Raw genomic sequence first — 16,377 nt, forward strand, 5'->3', positions numbered from 1 at the left:
TGTGCACACATACCTTCAGCACTGCCTACATACTTTAAGAGTCAGTAATATTTTACGAAAAAATTACTAACTATTGCACTGAATACAAATATCATTCTTGAGCATGTGCACACATACCTTCAGCACTGCCTACATACTTTAAGAGTCAGTAATATTTTACGAAAAAATTACTAACTATTGCACTGAATACAAATATCATTCTTTCCCAGCTTATGCTGCTAACAGTCCATGCCTCTGAATTTGAACTCAATTACTTTCATCATTTTTCCAGTTTTGGAACATAATGTGTATCCCATCATTTCCAATACTTCAGGAGAAAAACATCTATGTACTGTAAGTAGAAAGTTTCAAGGCTGTTTAGTCTTCAGACAACACTGTTTCAGTTACAATAAAACTACCCAGTATTGAATGAAAAATGCAGCAAGGAAGCCCTATAACAGCAAGAAATACACTGAGGATCATCTAAATTGTAGAGACGACTGTTAACTATATTTATTTACAAAATCTTGTATACAATACAAATTCTGTTACGTATAAAAGAGTTATACACACAAAGGCCTTAATAGAATAACATTATTCATATGAGAGAAGCATTTGTACATGTTTCAGATCTTTGTTGGTGACATCACAGTTGTTAGATATACCACTCAGTTTATTACAATAATAAAATATTTTTCTACAAAAGTATCAAGACATATTTCACAATATCAACCACTGAAAACAAACATCAGTACCTTCTTACCATCATGTTATTAAAGAGTATCATTTCTCACATGAGATTCTTAATATTGCAGTAAAGCTCATACAGGATTAGTCTATCTTGGTCAAATTTATTTCTGACATGAACCTGGTACAATGTTAAGGCACAACTTTTATTTTTGCACATGACTATTCCACTTTTGCAATTTTTAAGACCAACTTATAATGGTAGTAGCAATTGTAGTAAATAATAACAATGGCAAAGTTTATTAAGAATATGTTTCTTCTCTAGCTTTTGTCCAGTTTATCTCCAAGATGAGAATTGAACTGACAGTTATGAAATTAACAATTCCTACGCAATTTTATTGTGTTATGAATGACCACAGTTTTCATCATTTTTTCTTCTTTTTATGACTTGCCAATACAGTTGTCTCAAAAATTAGGATGACTAACTTCATTATCATCATTAGCTTTCACTTTTCTTTATGACACATGTTTAACATGTACTCAATCTACTTGGTCAATTGTTGCACAATTCATTTTGGAAACCGATCTAATGACACAAACAAACTGAATATTTTAGTGAAAAAAAATGTGGTATTAAATTTGTATTTGATTCAGAAGTTCTCTCCATTCAAGTAAAAGATTAGTTAACAATTGGACCAAATTAAAATGGCCACAGACATCAGAACCCAATTTACAGCTAGAAGTTTATAACTTGTCAATTATAAAATGACAATGGCTACATTTCATGTTAATATCAATTCTAACTATATCACAAAACTTATTTTCTGTGCTGCTAGATTAGGTTTTCCACTTGATATAGAAACAATAGTTCCAAGGCACCCAAATAATATCAATGTAAATTCCATCATATCTGTAAACTAGATCTGAGATATGCATCTACAGAGTCCTATGGCGTGTAGTGGAAGTAATGAACATTTAATGGATTCACATATTGTGAAAACGTATTAGCGTCAGCTACTTGTGACAAAAATAAAAGTTTGTGCTGGACTGGGACTCGAACCTGGATTTCCCACTTGACACTAGCAACTGCCTTAACCACTCTGGTTATCCGAACGTGCCCCCAGTGCTGGGGGAAGCTATTCAGCTATTCAAGCATGCCCCCAGTACCGATCTGAACCTCGGATAGCCAAGGTTTGGACCGGCAATGAGGGCATGCTCAGACAGCCGAAGTGATTAAGGCAACTGCTGATGACAAGTGGGAAATCTGGATTCGAGTCCCCATCCAGCACAAATTTTCATTTGTTACAAGTTGCCGAAGCTAATACATATTCATGATATGTTAATCCATTTCATAATTCCCACAGCTGCAAATCATCAAAGACGGTGTCTGTTTGTTCAGACATGCATGCATGTCTGAAGGACATTGTATTTTAATAAATGCAGTTACTGCAGAAACGCAGACACTGTTGCCATTAATAATTAACAGATATTAATTTCATATCATTGGAAATCTAACAAAGGCCTGCAGAGGTAACCTCATGTCAGAATAACAGAAAATATTCACTAACACCAGTTCTTTTTACTGTTGTAATGTATCAGTGCCTACCTCAATTACACTGGATTACAGGGCACTAGGCATCAAGGGGGGAATTCCTTTCTTTTTGTCTATCTGAAGCAGTAAATATTTCATACTAGGTTGGTAAATATGAGGTAGCTGAAAAAATATATATAAACAGGATATAAAATGACATACCACATCATGTCATGGTTGGTTTGAGCAATGTGTGCAACATAAAAGTGTACTCTCATAGTGTGCTAATATACAAGAAATGTACTTCACACATGTATGCCACAGAATGTAAGCTAGTAAGTGGATTTTCTTTTTGATACATTGAACATAAGCTCTCATTTACAATTAAAATAAGTTCTGTAAAACATGAAATACTGATGACCACTATGCTCTGTCCAGCAAGAAAAAATACGGGAAAGGCACAACAAAAAGCTGTTACACATAATTGCTTTTGGGCAAAGCATTCTTCAGCAAAGAAACACACATACACATTTACACAAGCAAGTCCGTGTTTTCTTTGCTGGAAAAGGCTTTAGCCAAAAGCTGTGACGTGTAACAATCTTTTTGTTCTGCCTGACTACAATTCAATGGGCCATCTTTACAGTGAGGAGCAATCTATCCTTTTCCTAATATTGTTAATTTTCCAGCCTGGAGTTTCCACTGTTTGATTATGCTATGGGAAAGTAACTTAATGATTATGAGAGAAGTGCAAGGAGAGAAGGCAAGATAATGACAATACCACATTAAATTTACAGTGACACCAGCTGCATGTCTTGCTTCAATTTCTTAAAGGTCATTATTCTTAATGAAACGATTCCCTTCAGAGTGTTTCCCAGAGTAGCGATACCGACATTTACCATATGCACCTGAAAAAAGGAGACACTAAGTATTTACTTTCTGAGACTAATTATGATTATAAAATATGTTTCAATGTCTCATATCAACATGCAGTTCAATAAACATATAGCAATTTGAATGTGGTGCACAAAGTTTTAGAACTACAAATTAGAACTACTGTTCCTTTTAGGGACTGGCTCTGTAGCTAATCAATATATTAATTTTCGTACTAGTGAAATAAACTGCATTTTTATAAGACCTTGAGAATTTTAAAAAGAATGCAGTTGTTTTTCATATAATTTTCAGAGGCAACCAATGTTGTTTTAAAGCTTTCCACAAGACATTTTTCATGAAACAGCCATTTCGGATTGCTGTAACTGCTGTTAGTTAAGGTGACATGTCTTAAATGGTTGGAGGATGTGACACAATGGAATTCTAAGTCAGTCCATGAGGCACAATTGGTTGGTGTAAGTATTAGTGCACAGCAAACAAATGACAAAATTTAGGGATATGTACAGACTAGCACAGAGTTTTAAATTGAACACACAATCCTTTCCCAGCAGCTAGCTCTCTCTCTCTCTCTCTCTCTCTCTCTCTCTCTCTCTCTCTCTGGGAGGTGAGAATGCTTCATTAAGGTTTGCTAACCACCTGTCCTATATTCAGATGTTGCTTCTGATGTGGCAAAACCAAATAGTACATGCGCTGTAGAAATTATGACCAAGCTCAACAGGAAAGTGACTTATGGCGCCCTGTCTGTTGCGTCCCAAATGTAGTGTGTTGACTCAACTTGTGTTTTTTGCACAAAATTGGACAAGATACACTTAAGACATTACTTAAGTGACCCCTATCTAGTAAGGCACATCCTCATACCATGACAGTAATACAATATGCTCTATAACTTCTACTCTCAGCCTCATCAAGAATTTGTGGCACCGCAGAAATGTACTAGTACTGTGATTTTCACCCATTCTGAACAGGTTTCAGCATCCAGAATGGTTGTTTATCAGCCGTGCCATATTTAACTTTACACAGTCATGGGAAATTTGTCACACAATTAATGGACATGGTAACATGTATCAGTATCCCTATTTAACTGTGTTCAACTTCATAGAGACTGGTCCCATGTGAGTTTCCTTAGTCTATGAAACACAGAAACTGTCTACAGTAAATTGTGCTGTAGAACTGCAGCTCAGCACAGGTCCAGATGTCTAGGTGATTCACAGGTGGTAAAGAAGATTGGAGGCAGACAGTTCCCAAAACACATGTTCTCCATCTCTGTCATCTCGACACACTGATTAGCAGCTGGATATAACGATCTTTAAAGTAACTTTGATTGACAGAACAATGACTGCCAGAGACATCTCAGCTACTGTACATACTAATTAGCTGATCTCTTGCTGGGAGTGGTACTAAGTTCCTTTGGTATGTTTATCACTGACACTGGTTTATCTGTGAGTGTGTTTCTGGTATTAAGCTGACTGTCTCTGATGAAATGACAGTTTTATGTCTTTAGATATGATGACATGCAAAACACATTGTGTGCTCACAACCGCTGTTCAGAACCAACAGGTACAATAAGCTGCACATCCCAATTGTCGCAGTGTGGGGGGGAGATATTAATCTGGAGGAATCTGGCAAGTGATTTTTACATCTGTGTGGTCATCAGTCCTGTCACCAGAACATATCTGAACCCTTTTCAGAACCCAATCTGACAATGCACATCTCCACACCACTTGTTCAATGTAGCATACTCTGTATCTTCCACTTGGGCTGTCTAAGCAATTAAATCTCAGCCCCATCAAGCATACATGGGACAGCAGAGCTGTCATTGATGTCTATTAGTTCACTGGCCCATAATGACCACTACCCAGTTACACCAAAATGAAATAAAAGCCTTTGTTTCTGTAGCACAAACACACGTTCAACACCATAAAAACACATCACAAGAGATATTAGATTCTTGTGTGATCTCATACACTGGTCCTACTCATTATCAAGGGCTATAGCAACTAATGTGTGTGTGTGTGTGTGTGTGTGTGTGTGTGTGTGTGTGTGTGTGAGAGAGAGAGAGAGAGAGAGAGAGAGAGAGAGAGAGAGGGGGGGTCCTACTCATTATCAAGGGCTATAGCAACTAATGTGTGTGTGTGTGTGTGTGTGTGTGTGTGTGTGTGTGTGTGTGTGAGAGAGAGAGAGAGAGAGAGAGAGAGAGAGAGAGAGAGAGAGAGTTAAAAACAGGAAGAAAGTGATACAATAATCTTTCTGGAAGACTGGACTTTGCTTTATTAATGAAACTAAAGTGCGAGAAGTCTATGCACAATACCATAATTCTAAAATAGCCAAAAACATGCTGTATATTTTAATAAAAATAATCTTGCAACAATATTTCTATGGAGAAATTAATATGACATTCTGAATTTTTATTCACCTTGATGATCTCCAATATTTCGCTTAGAACCTGGTAGTGGTGTGTACTTGGAATTGAAGGTTGCAGGCGAGTCATCTCTACCTTCCTGCAGAATTGACAAAAACGAAAGTAATGTATAAATATTTTTTGCAACACATTTTGCTGTAATAGTTCATTACTTTCTACACAAAATATAAGAGCCGATAGTGGTAGTCTTGTAAATCACTACTGATTAGTTAAATTACCTCAACAATCCATTTAAATGTCTTAATTGTAAACTATTCCTCATTTATGCAAAAATCCCTTGATTTCTCTTTTATTATAACATTGCTGTTGTTATCCTCAAAGTGATAAAAAAGGAAGGAAGGTAGATTAGATATTAATGTCCCACCAACAGTACAGTCATTACGGATGGAGCACTAGCACAGATTATGAAAGGATGGGGAATGAAATCATCCATGAATTTTTTAAAGGAACCACCTCAGCATTTGCCTGGAGTGATTTAGGGAAATTGTGGAAAACCTAAATATGGATGGCTGGACAGGAATTTGAACTGTCATCCTCCCGAACGTGAGCCCACTGTACTAGCCACTGCACCACCTTGCTCAGTCACAAAGTGACAGTTTGTAACAAGTGTAACAGAAAAAGTTTGTTACAAAATTTATTTATGAAACCTTGGTACAGCATTAGTAATCATACTTTACAGGACCACAGATTGTGATTTAAGATTTGCTCCCTTTGCTGCAAGTCAATAGAACTTATTACAATATGTCAATTGATTGTGTTTTCTACATTACACACACATTGTACAGTAGATGGTGGATTACATTTTTTGCATGATACACAATGCAAAATCAGTTTTTTATGTCCACTATATTCTTCACTATATCCAAAAGATACAAGTTGTACATGGGCGGTTAATACAGCAATGCAACAAAACAGAAATTGGGAAGGGAAAAAAGGACAACAAATCGGTACAACTACCACTTTCGGCAACACATTTTGCTGTCATGATTCATTAGTTTCTGTATCAAAATATCAAAAGCTTGCAGTAATAGCCAATTTTAATAGTCTTATAAATTACAAATGATACATTAAATTCTCTCTACAATCCATTTTACAAACAAGATACAGAGTGAGGTGGTTTAGTGTTAAGGAACTAGACCCCGCATTTGGGACGGTGTGGCTCAAACTTCAAATCCAACCATCCAGATTATGTTTTATGTGCTTTAGGTAAGTAGCTAAGGTGAATGCTGGCATGGTTTTGCTGAACGTGCTACAGCTGACTTCCTGTTTCATCCTTTAAGAATCCAACCCGAGGTTCTTAATTTTCTCATAAAAACACTTGTGTCAAAATTTCTGTAATGTATTTACACGTTTTATATTATTATATCAAACAACCATACGTTACATCAAGAAGTAACTAAAAGTAATACAGTGTATTTCATAATAATGCCATAGTTGCTATTTCTTTCAGCCATATGCTGAAAACAGTCTTTAACACTTGAACCCCTTGTTTCTTTGGTGTTATTTTTTGAAAATTCATGCAGCTCAGCCCCATGTGTAAAATATAAGTGATGGAGTAAACTATTAGCTCTTAATGTCCAAATAACTGAAGGGAATGCAGCTGCATGACATTGCCGACAGCTGCAGGTGGGTTTTTACGATGTCACTTAGTTGCATTCCCAAGTTATTTGAACATTATATATGTCAGGAGAAACTGAGGTCTCACATTAGCTCGTAATGTTTGTTCTTTACATGGTATATAAAAAATGTTATGTAATCTTATAACACATCCTATAATATTATAACTAGCAGAAGGAACAGGCAACTCTGTCTTTTTTTTTTAATTCCCTGAAATGAATTTCATGTGACTTGGTGCTCACTCTTGTAGTAATAAAAATAGTAACGCTCTTCCTCTTTTAGTAAATAGGATCTGGCTGTGCATTTGAAATATTTTTTTTCATCCTACCAGAGATTTACAGTCAATTGTTATGTTTGGAAAAATTCTTCTGTGAGTGACGTGTGACACCAAAGTGACAATAATAAAGCAACTAGGAAAAGATCTTGATCTAACTTATAAAATGAACCTGTAGGTTAAGTGGAAACTGTTAAAGGCAAAAAGTGGTACTAAGAAGCTGTTTTGAAGCCTCCATTTAAGATCTTACATTATGCAGTTTTGGAGGCACAATATACCACAGTGTGATGTATGCACTGAGTGGGACAGCAGCCAACACATACAGTGGTGCAGACAACTGTCCACAACGTCATATAGCAATAAGTGTTATAAAACCTGATATGGAGCCGTGGGGCAAGGAGCATGTTTAGGATTGCAGCATATTGACTCTGACAGGGAGTCAGACATCGATCTGCTGTCAAAGTGATGCAATACTTAGCACAAACATCACATGAGATGTGACCGTGGTAGATGTAACGCACTTTACAACCAGTGCTAGTGTGGCTACAAGCCAATTGCTACTGTTTTATGAGGCTTTGTGTCTTGTGCCATACAAATATTAGTACCACAACCCTGCTGTCCAATGGATTTCTTTGGAAATTGTTTCCAATTTGTTTGTTTATTCACTATTGACGCGGCATTCTCTTCAGATCAGTGCTCACTTTGTGAATCTCATCACTTGTGAAGCAACTGCTACATGTCACCACAGCTGGACTGTAACAACTATCTTAACAGACCTTAGTATCTGGCATCAGGACACTATACCAAGGCATGTAATGTGGAACTACAACATTGTATATTACTCCCAGTACCAACATTAGTCGATCTCAAAGCCTGGCTGATCATTACCCAAAGTTAACTACAGAACTGGACCCACTCGGTACACATGAAATCTACAGCTCCCAAAGCACAGCAGTCAATGGTTGGGAGGAGCACACAAAAGGAGTCACAGCTTCACGTCTTGTGGAGGAGGAGGAGGAGGAGGAGGAGGAGGAGGAGGAGGAGGAGGAAATTAGTGTCCAATATCTTGTCAACAACGAGGTCTATCTTGTAAACAACGAGGTCAATACAGGTGGAGCACAAGCTCAGATTAGGGAAGGATGGGGAAGGAGATTGGCTATGCCCTTTCAAAGGAACCATTCTGCCATTTGCCTGAAGCGATTTGGGGAAATCACAGAAAACCTAAATCAGAACGGCCGGATGCAGGTTTGAACCATCGTCCTCCCAACTGCGAGTACAGTGTGCTAATCACTGCCTCACTTCTTGCACAAATGAGGTTCATTAGAGTGACATCTACATAATATTCCGTCATGAAAGATTAGCATGTGACATAGGTGTGTCTTTATGGAAAATGAGGACTGAGCATGAACCTTTTCAGTGACACATACTGTGCAGCAGGTGAAGGACTTAAGTTCCTGATAATGGTTTCAACATCGTCTGGTAACAGATAGTGTAGTGGCATAACTACCGGAGCACTATGTCTACTATTCAATAGGGAATGCTGACAGTAAGGCGGCTCAGGGTAGTGCAAATGCCTGAAGCAAGCTGGCAACCATGTCACAGAAACACACCCTTGCTTCCTACCGTCAACTGAGCAAGTTTGAAGGGGGTCAAATTGTGGCCTTCAGAGTTGCATGATGGTCCTTATGGAGAATTACCACACCAGTTGCATGTGCTGTGTCAATTGTGCAACAATGCTGGCATGACTAGTAATGTGAATATTCTCACACCCGTAGATGAGGTTCTGGATGTCCATGCAGAACAGAAAGCCACCAGGATTATTGTATTGAGATCATATACCTACCACAGCACAGATGTGTCAACCAAATTTTTGCGAACCAGTTATTCGCAGTGGGACTATGGGCACGTACACCTCTAACCTGTCTTCCACTCACGCAACAACATTGAAGTGCATGACTTGACTGGTGCCATCAGAGGATCACTTGGAGGATGGAATGGCTTGGCATGGTCTTCAGCGATGAAAGCACATTCTGTTGCATGCAAGTGATGGTCATTTGTGGGTATGATGTACACCTGGTGAGTCCTGTCTCATGGAGTGCATTCATCCAAGCAACCTCGAGGTCTGGGGTGCAATAAGCTACAACTTTCGTTCACTTTGGTGTTCCTGGAGAAGACACAAGCCAGCACTTGGTACATACAGGATGCTGTTAGACCATTACTTCTGCTGTTCTTGCAAAAGGAATGTTGTGTGTTGTTCTAACAGGATAAGGCTTGCCCACACACTGCCCGTTAAGCTCGATGTGCTCTGCAAGACATGCAGCAACTTCCCTGGTCAACATGATCTCCAGAGTTGTCTCCAATCAAGCACATATGGGATATGATGGGACAAGAAATGACTCATGTGACTCATCAACCAAAAACTCTTACAGAACTACATGAACAGCACGAGCAGGCATGGCATAACATATCCCAGGATAGTAGTCACCATCTGTATGATTGACTGGATGCCAGAGTCAGTGCCTGCATTACTGCCTGTGGAGGCCACACCACGTACTAATATTAGTGTTTCAGCATGGCTCGATACCTAGTACCTAAGAACTGCTTGTGCTATTGATCTGTAATCATTTCATGTACTCCATATGCATTGTTGCAGCAATAAATCTTGAATGAAATGGAAATGTTGCAAAGGGTGTACTATTTCTTTCCAACAGTATATATGTTATTTTAAGAAATGCTTATTATATGTTTCATATTGTGTTACCCATATTAATTGTTTTAGAGATTATGTCCTGTAATCACATATGTTGCAAAGTGTGCACAGCTATCTTGTACATCATTGAATATTCTGTGGTAGGAGATTTTCTTCCTGCTACCTATGGATTTTTGGTGCTAAACTTGCTTTGTGAATACATCAAAGTGGATCCCCAATATGAGGGCCACATGCATGCAAAACATGAAGTTATTGTTGTTTTACTGAGAGTGCATTCTGGTTGGCAAAGTGCTACAATTAATTAAAGATGATTTATGAAGCCTAAATGACTGCAGCAGAATGAAAATTTGAAACGAGTAACCAAGGATTTCTTTATCTAGGAAAGTATATTTGTGACAATGAATAACATTTTTGTAAACTGTTTTTAAATTATTAAGTATGGTCTCCCTTATAAAGGTTTTAGGTATGTTCAAATTGTAACAGTACTGTGCCTCATTTAGTACATGATGATGTCTGTATTCTCTATGATAAATATCTATAATGTAATAATCTATCGAGTTATTTCATATTAAGCGACAATATGTATGGGCATACAATGCATGCTGTCATGGCTGGTATTTACATCCTTGGCAATTTTTGTTATAGAAGCATTAGGCCATGGTCTAAGGCATGTTTCTGTACCAAACATGTCATCTCCTAATGCTGCAGGCATCACAGAAACTATACAGTTGCAGGTAGCATATTAAAACTTAAACAAGCTCAGCAAGCCGAACTGCTTGATGGATTTATATGTTTTAAGACTCAGTTTCCTGGAATGAGGTTTGGCATTCAAGTAACTAAGAGAGGAAATTTTGGTAAAAGATTGTATTGTAATAGTGCTGATTGAATTTTCAAATTGCATTATGTGTTTATTAACGAATCTGCCAACAGATGCAGTACATACATTTGGCAACTAGTTTCGAACCAGCTGGTTCAAGTACATACATTTGGCAACTAGTTTCGAACCAGCTGGTTCATTTTTCAAGCCTGGCCTACTGTGGATGTACAGTTAACAATAAACGTGAAATGGCAATACGTGCTTTATAAAATGATCTCAGAATGAGTTTGATTTTTACGTGCTAAGAGGCACATGTGGATTGTGACAGTCATTCTGCGAACATTTTATAAACCATGTATTGCCATTTTGATGTTTATTATTAAGATTAGGCACCTTCAGTGCAGCCTCAGTTGGCCAGGCTTGAAAATGAAAAAGTTGGTTATAAACTGCTCACCAAACATATGAACTGCAACTGTTGACAGACTCGTTAATAAATGCTTCATGGAATAGTAAAAAAGATGCTGGTTCCATGTCAATAAAATGTTGAAACTGAAGTTTAAAACTCTATCATAATTGACATTTAGCACTGACCCTGCAAATACTTGTCACAGAATATGTCCTGTAATCCTGGTTTATCAGGTTCAAACTTGTTATGCATGTTGGCATTCATTTGTATTAGTAAATGAGTAAACACAGACTTGTTTGCTACAGTAGTTATTCTCTGCAGCAATCTGATAAATATTTACTATTAAAAACAATCTTGATCACGATTCATTTATCAGGTGACCGGTTTCGACCACTACTGTGGTCATCTTCAGACTATTGAGTAGGAACCTCTTTCTGTTGGAGAGAGTGATTCTCCAACAGATAGAGGTTCCTACTCAATGGTCTGAAGATGACCACAGTAGTGGTCGAAACCAGTCACCTGATAAATAAATCGTGATCAAGACTGTTTTTAACAGTAAATATTTGTAAGACATTGATCACTGCCTTTCCCATAATGTATTCAAAAGTAATCTGATAAATGACATTAATGATTCAATGTTTAGAGTTATTTATCATCATTAATCAGTTTACATGGCCTCATTTCTTGACTCACTTCTTAGGTAACTGAATCTTCAATTAGACCTTCCCATGCATAGCAATCTTCAGCTCTTCCTAATATAATCTGAAGAGATACACTGGTAATTTTCTTTGCTTGACCCAGCCATCCACTTGCTGCTCTTCGTAATGGCTTTCTGCTTTCAATTTTACCTTGCAAGATGCCTTCTCTTCTCAAAATATGCCCAATTAACTGAAAGTATCTTTGACTGGCAAAAAATGATTAACTTCTCGTGATTCTATGTTCTTCTATAATGCAAGAAACAGTTTTTCTTTCTTGCTATCATACAGATGTAATGTCTTCCACCAACACTGCATCTCAAAGCCATTACTTCAGCCTTTGTCACTAGCTTTCAGGGCCAGGCTTGCAGCCATACAAGTGATACCAGCAAGCACATCTTTGTTGTCCTGGATATTGCACAGTTCTGTCAGAACTTAGTGAGTTAAACCATTGCTGCTTGGCCAAAGATGATTTATTATTTTATTTCTTTATCACACTTTCCAGTGTCCTAGTTAGACACAATCATTCTCTACCTCCACATCCTTTAAGCAACCTGTACGACAGATTACATCTAAATCTTAGCAATTAATAACCATTAGTTTGCTCCTTTTCATGTTCATCTCTTGATTGAAATTTAAACTTATAGTCTTCACTCTGGGAAAAAAAATCACCAAGTTTTACCTCACTTCCTGCAATGAGGGTAGTATCAGCCGGAAAATGTAGATTATTGATTTTCTAGCTGCTAACTGAAATTCTAGCATCTCATCCATCCAGTGTGCTCCTGACGACACAGTTTGCATAAATGTTATAGAGTTGATGGGATGCAGTCTTGTCTAACACCATTTGTCACATCGAAAAAGTCCAAGTATTCACTACCAACATTTATTCTTGAAGTATGGCTGTTATAAAGACATTTTAGTAATGATACTAGGTGTTTTGGAAACCCAAATTCATTTAGCACATGCCACAGCTTGTCCCACATGACACAAACAAACATGCTACACGTGCCCAGCTAGGCAAAATTTTATTCATTGAACTCCATAGAGTGCTGTGTGCACAACGACCATATACATGAAAGTAGAATGAAGGTCAGCGTTGTCCGTAATTTTGATGGTTTATTGACAGCAAAATAGATTTTCAATCACATAGTGATCATCTTCAGTGCTGTAGTGTACAAATTAAACTCACAGGCACTGGTGTCAAGTTATCATCAGCAACCAAAGCTATGTAATGATCGCAATGAGTTATTGTGATCGTTACATAGCTTTGGTTGCTAACGATAACTTGACACCAGTGCCTATGAGTTTAATTTGTACACTACAGCACTGAAGATGATCACTATGTGATTGAAAATCAATTTTGCTGTCAATAAACCAGCAAAATTACAGCCAACATGACCTTTCTTCTAACAAACAAACACCTTTTTAATCTAGGATGTAAGCGAAGGCAGGTAAACAGAACTCATGAGATTTTTCTATTATGTGCCTCAAATTCGTGACTGCTTCTCATGTACCTTTAGCTGTCACAAAACGTGCTCATTCTGCAGACATCTGAAATTGCAGAAATGTCTTTAGGTGCTGATTCATTATGTACAGGAGGACTTTGCTAGTATGCAATAGTAATACTATGATCTGATAATTGGAGCAGTCCATAATTGAACCTTTTTATATGAAGAGAAATTAGAACAGATGTAGTCCTGTCTTCTGACCATTTACAAATGTATTTGTATTGTTTGTAAAGCAATTTAAGAAGTATAATATAATAATATTTGTTACAAATGTCAATATACTAACTACTTTATGAAATAGTTGAAGTGAGTTGAATGAGACGGTCAAAGTTACCCACTGCCAATGTCCATGGCTTGATTCTTTTTACTCTTTTCCAACTTAATGTTTTTTCATGGAAGTTTTCAATCTACAAATTTGCAAATTACTCTGAGGGGAGACTGTGTGATGTCTCTGGACACATCTGTCAACTTCTTTTATTCATTTTACGGGAGCCTCATAGTCACAGTGTGTACTGTGCATCGACTTCGCCTGCAGATATGGAAAATGCATTATAACAGCTAATTTTGTGAATAAATGAGACTTTTTCACTACTTGGACATGTGGAAAGCCTCTTGACATACAAGGGGCATTCAAAAAGAAATGAGCTGGAGGCATAATTACAGAAACCAGTACCTGTATGTTAGAAGTATTGGCCCTGGCTGTTGTGACACAAGGTGGTGAATGGCTGTCTCATAAAATTCCTGGGGCTGCAATGTTAACCAGTTCCGCACGTACAGTCAGACATCACCATCCACACGAGTGCAGGAAAGGTTATGCTGATGTTCTTCTTTGACCAAGATGGCCTGCTTCTGATTCACTTCTTGCAGCACGGGACAACAGTGAATGTCCAGCATTACTTGTGAACCTGGACCACCCTTTGCCAAGCGATCAAATCAAAACGACCAGGCAATCTCATCACCCGTGGAGTCATTCTGTTCCACAACAATGCAAAACCTCATATAGCCAACACAGTCGCGGCACTCCTGCAAAAATTCAAATGGGAGGTTCTCGTCCACCCTCCATACAGTCCAGACCTCTGTCCCTGTGATTATGCCATTTTTGGTCCCCTTAAAAAGGCTCTGAGGGGCAAATGATTCACCTCGGACGACGATATCCAGCTGTATGTGCAGAACTGGTTAACATCGCAGCCCTGGGAATTTTATGAGACAGCCATTCACTGCCTTGTGTTACAGTGGGACCAGTGTCTCAACAGGCAGTGTCAATACTTCTAACATACAGGTACTGGTTTCTGTAATTACGCCTCCAGCTCATTTCTTTTTGAATGCACCTTATATTAACATCCGTTTCATACATTTTGTGAATTACTGTGGCTTGTGTTTCCAAATTTATATACAAACACAGCAAGCCAATCATAGGTGAGGAGAACCAATTGCTCACACCTGTAGCTATATCTCAACTGACAGCTAATCAGCAACTAAAATCTAAGCATGCCACAACTCCATGAAAATACACATGGGCTTACCTATTGGCTAGTACAAAAAACTAGTATGCAGTTAAAATTAAAAGCACGGAACACACTCACCAAGGAGTTGGCCCTCCCTTCCTGATAGAGGAATGTAATAACATACATCGAGTACAATACACTTTTCAATGTTATTCACCTGTCATTGAAGCAATTGAACTATCGTCCGATTCATGAATGAAGGAAGCCTGTGCATGGCGAGGCACAGATGGGGGTTGCAGCACTGTGGGTTCCAGACGACAGTTGCAGTACGTGCATACAGGGGTTTTGCACTTGAAGAAAGTATGTATCCTGCAAATTATGTTTATTGTTTGTTTACGTAGAATCTGTTGCTTACCACCATCATCAGCCATGACAACATGCGGCAAAAGCAATAAAAATTCACTGAGAAACTCACTACGATCAGATTTAATGCTCGCATTGACTATAACACTCACAGCAGAGGACTCATGACACTACTGAATGCCCATTGGCTGTCAGAGAATTCATGACATCAAGTGCACAGAATGAGCCCAAACTTGATGGCCTTCGTTCATGACTTTGAATATAGGTGGCAGTGGTACTTACGGTAGCGACCATCTATGCTGCTACAAGGACGAATACGCATAACCCTAGCTCTTGCAAAATACAAAAATAAAGAAAGAAAGTAAAAGCACTTTAGTTCACAGCTAGTTATTACACAAATAACATGAACATCTGTTTTTACGTCATGGAATATTACCATACGATAATGGTTACCAGACCACTCACTCATATCATGCCATAAAACATTATTACTATTTCACACTCAGAATACAAATTGCAAGTTTATGTCACTGTATACAGATAATAAGCAATCTTGTCAGCAACAATGAGTTTTGCTGAATAAAGTTTAGAAATTCTGTTGATAGATAGTAAGTTGCAGCATTCATTAATAGCATATTGCAGTATTAACCTAGATGTTAATTCTTGAGGTTGAGTGCATACACAAAGCATACAACAGAATTTTTTTTCAGGTATGTCAGTGTTTGTGACACATCTTAAAAAATTAAGCTACCAACAGCTATACATTTAATTAAATAAATTACTCTTTCTTTTCTTTGTTACTCACAGTGGTATCATTTTATCAACTGACATGGCGGTCCAAATTGTGAAGAGAGAGAGAGAGAGAGAGAGAGAGAGAGAGAGAGAGAGAGTGTGTGTGTGTGTGTGTGTGTGTGTGTGTGTGTGTGTGCGCGTGCGTGCGCGGGCGCGTGCTTCCCTGTCAACCACACACCTGTAGTTAATTGTAATTTTGTGTCATTATTGTTCAGTTAATCTAGTGATGTACAACCACAATGAGTA

The 16,377-nt window shown here is 38.0% G+C and overlaps 1 protein-coding gene across 1 annotated transcript in view; it reads right to left on the reverse strand.

Annotated features, from left to right (window-relative positions):
* Window positions 1-1,805: 1,805 nt before the first annotated feature.
* LOC126183773 (leucine-rich melanocyte differentiation-associated protein-like) overlaps window positions 1,806-16,377 on the reverse strand; it is a 37,088-nt gene continuing 22,516 nt past the window's right edge. The window contains exons 5-6 of the mRNA XM_049926008.1: window positions 5,499-5,583; window positions 1,806-3,102 (exon numbers count right to left, since the gene is read on the reverse strand). Coding sequence (XP_049781965.1) covers window positions 3,023-3,102; window positions 5,499-5,583 — 165 coding nt within the window. The 3' untranslated portion in view covers window positions 1,806-3,022. The remainder of the gene's footprint in view (window positions 3,103-5,498; window positions 5,584-16,377) is intronic.

The sequence above is a fragment of the Schistocerca cancellata genome, chromosome 4, assembly GCF_023864275.1.
Source record: "Schistocerca cancellata isolate TAMUIC-IGC-003103 chromosome 4, iqSchCanc2.1, whole genome shotgun sequence".
Lineage (NCBI taxonomy): Eukaryota > Metazoa > Arthropoda > Insecta > Orthoptera > Acrididae > Schistocerca > Schistocerca cancellata.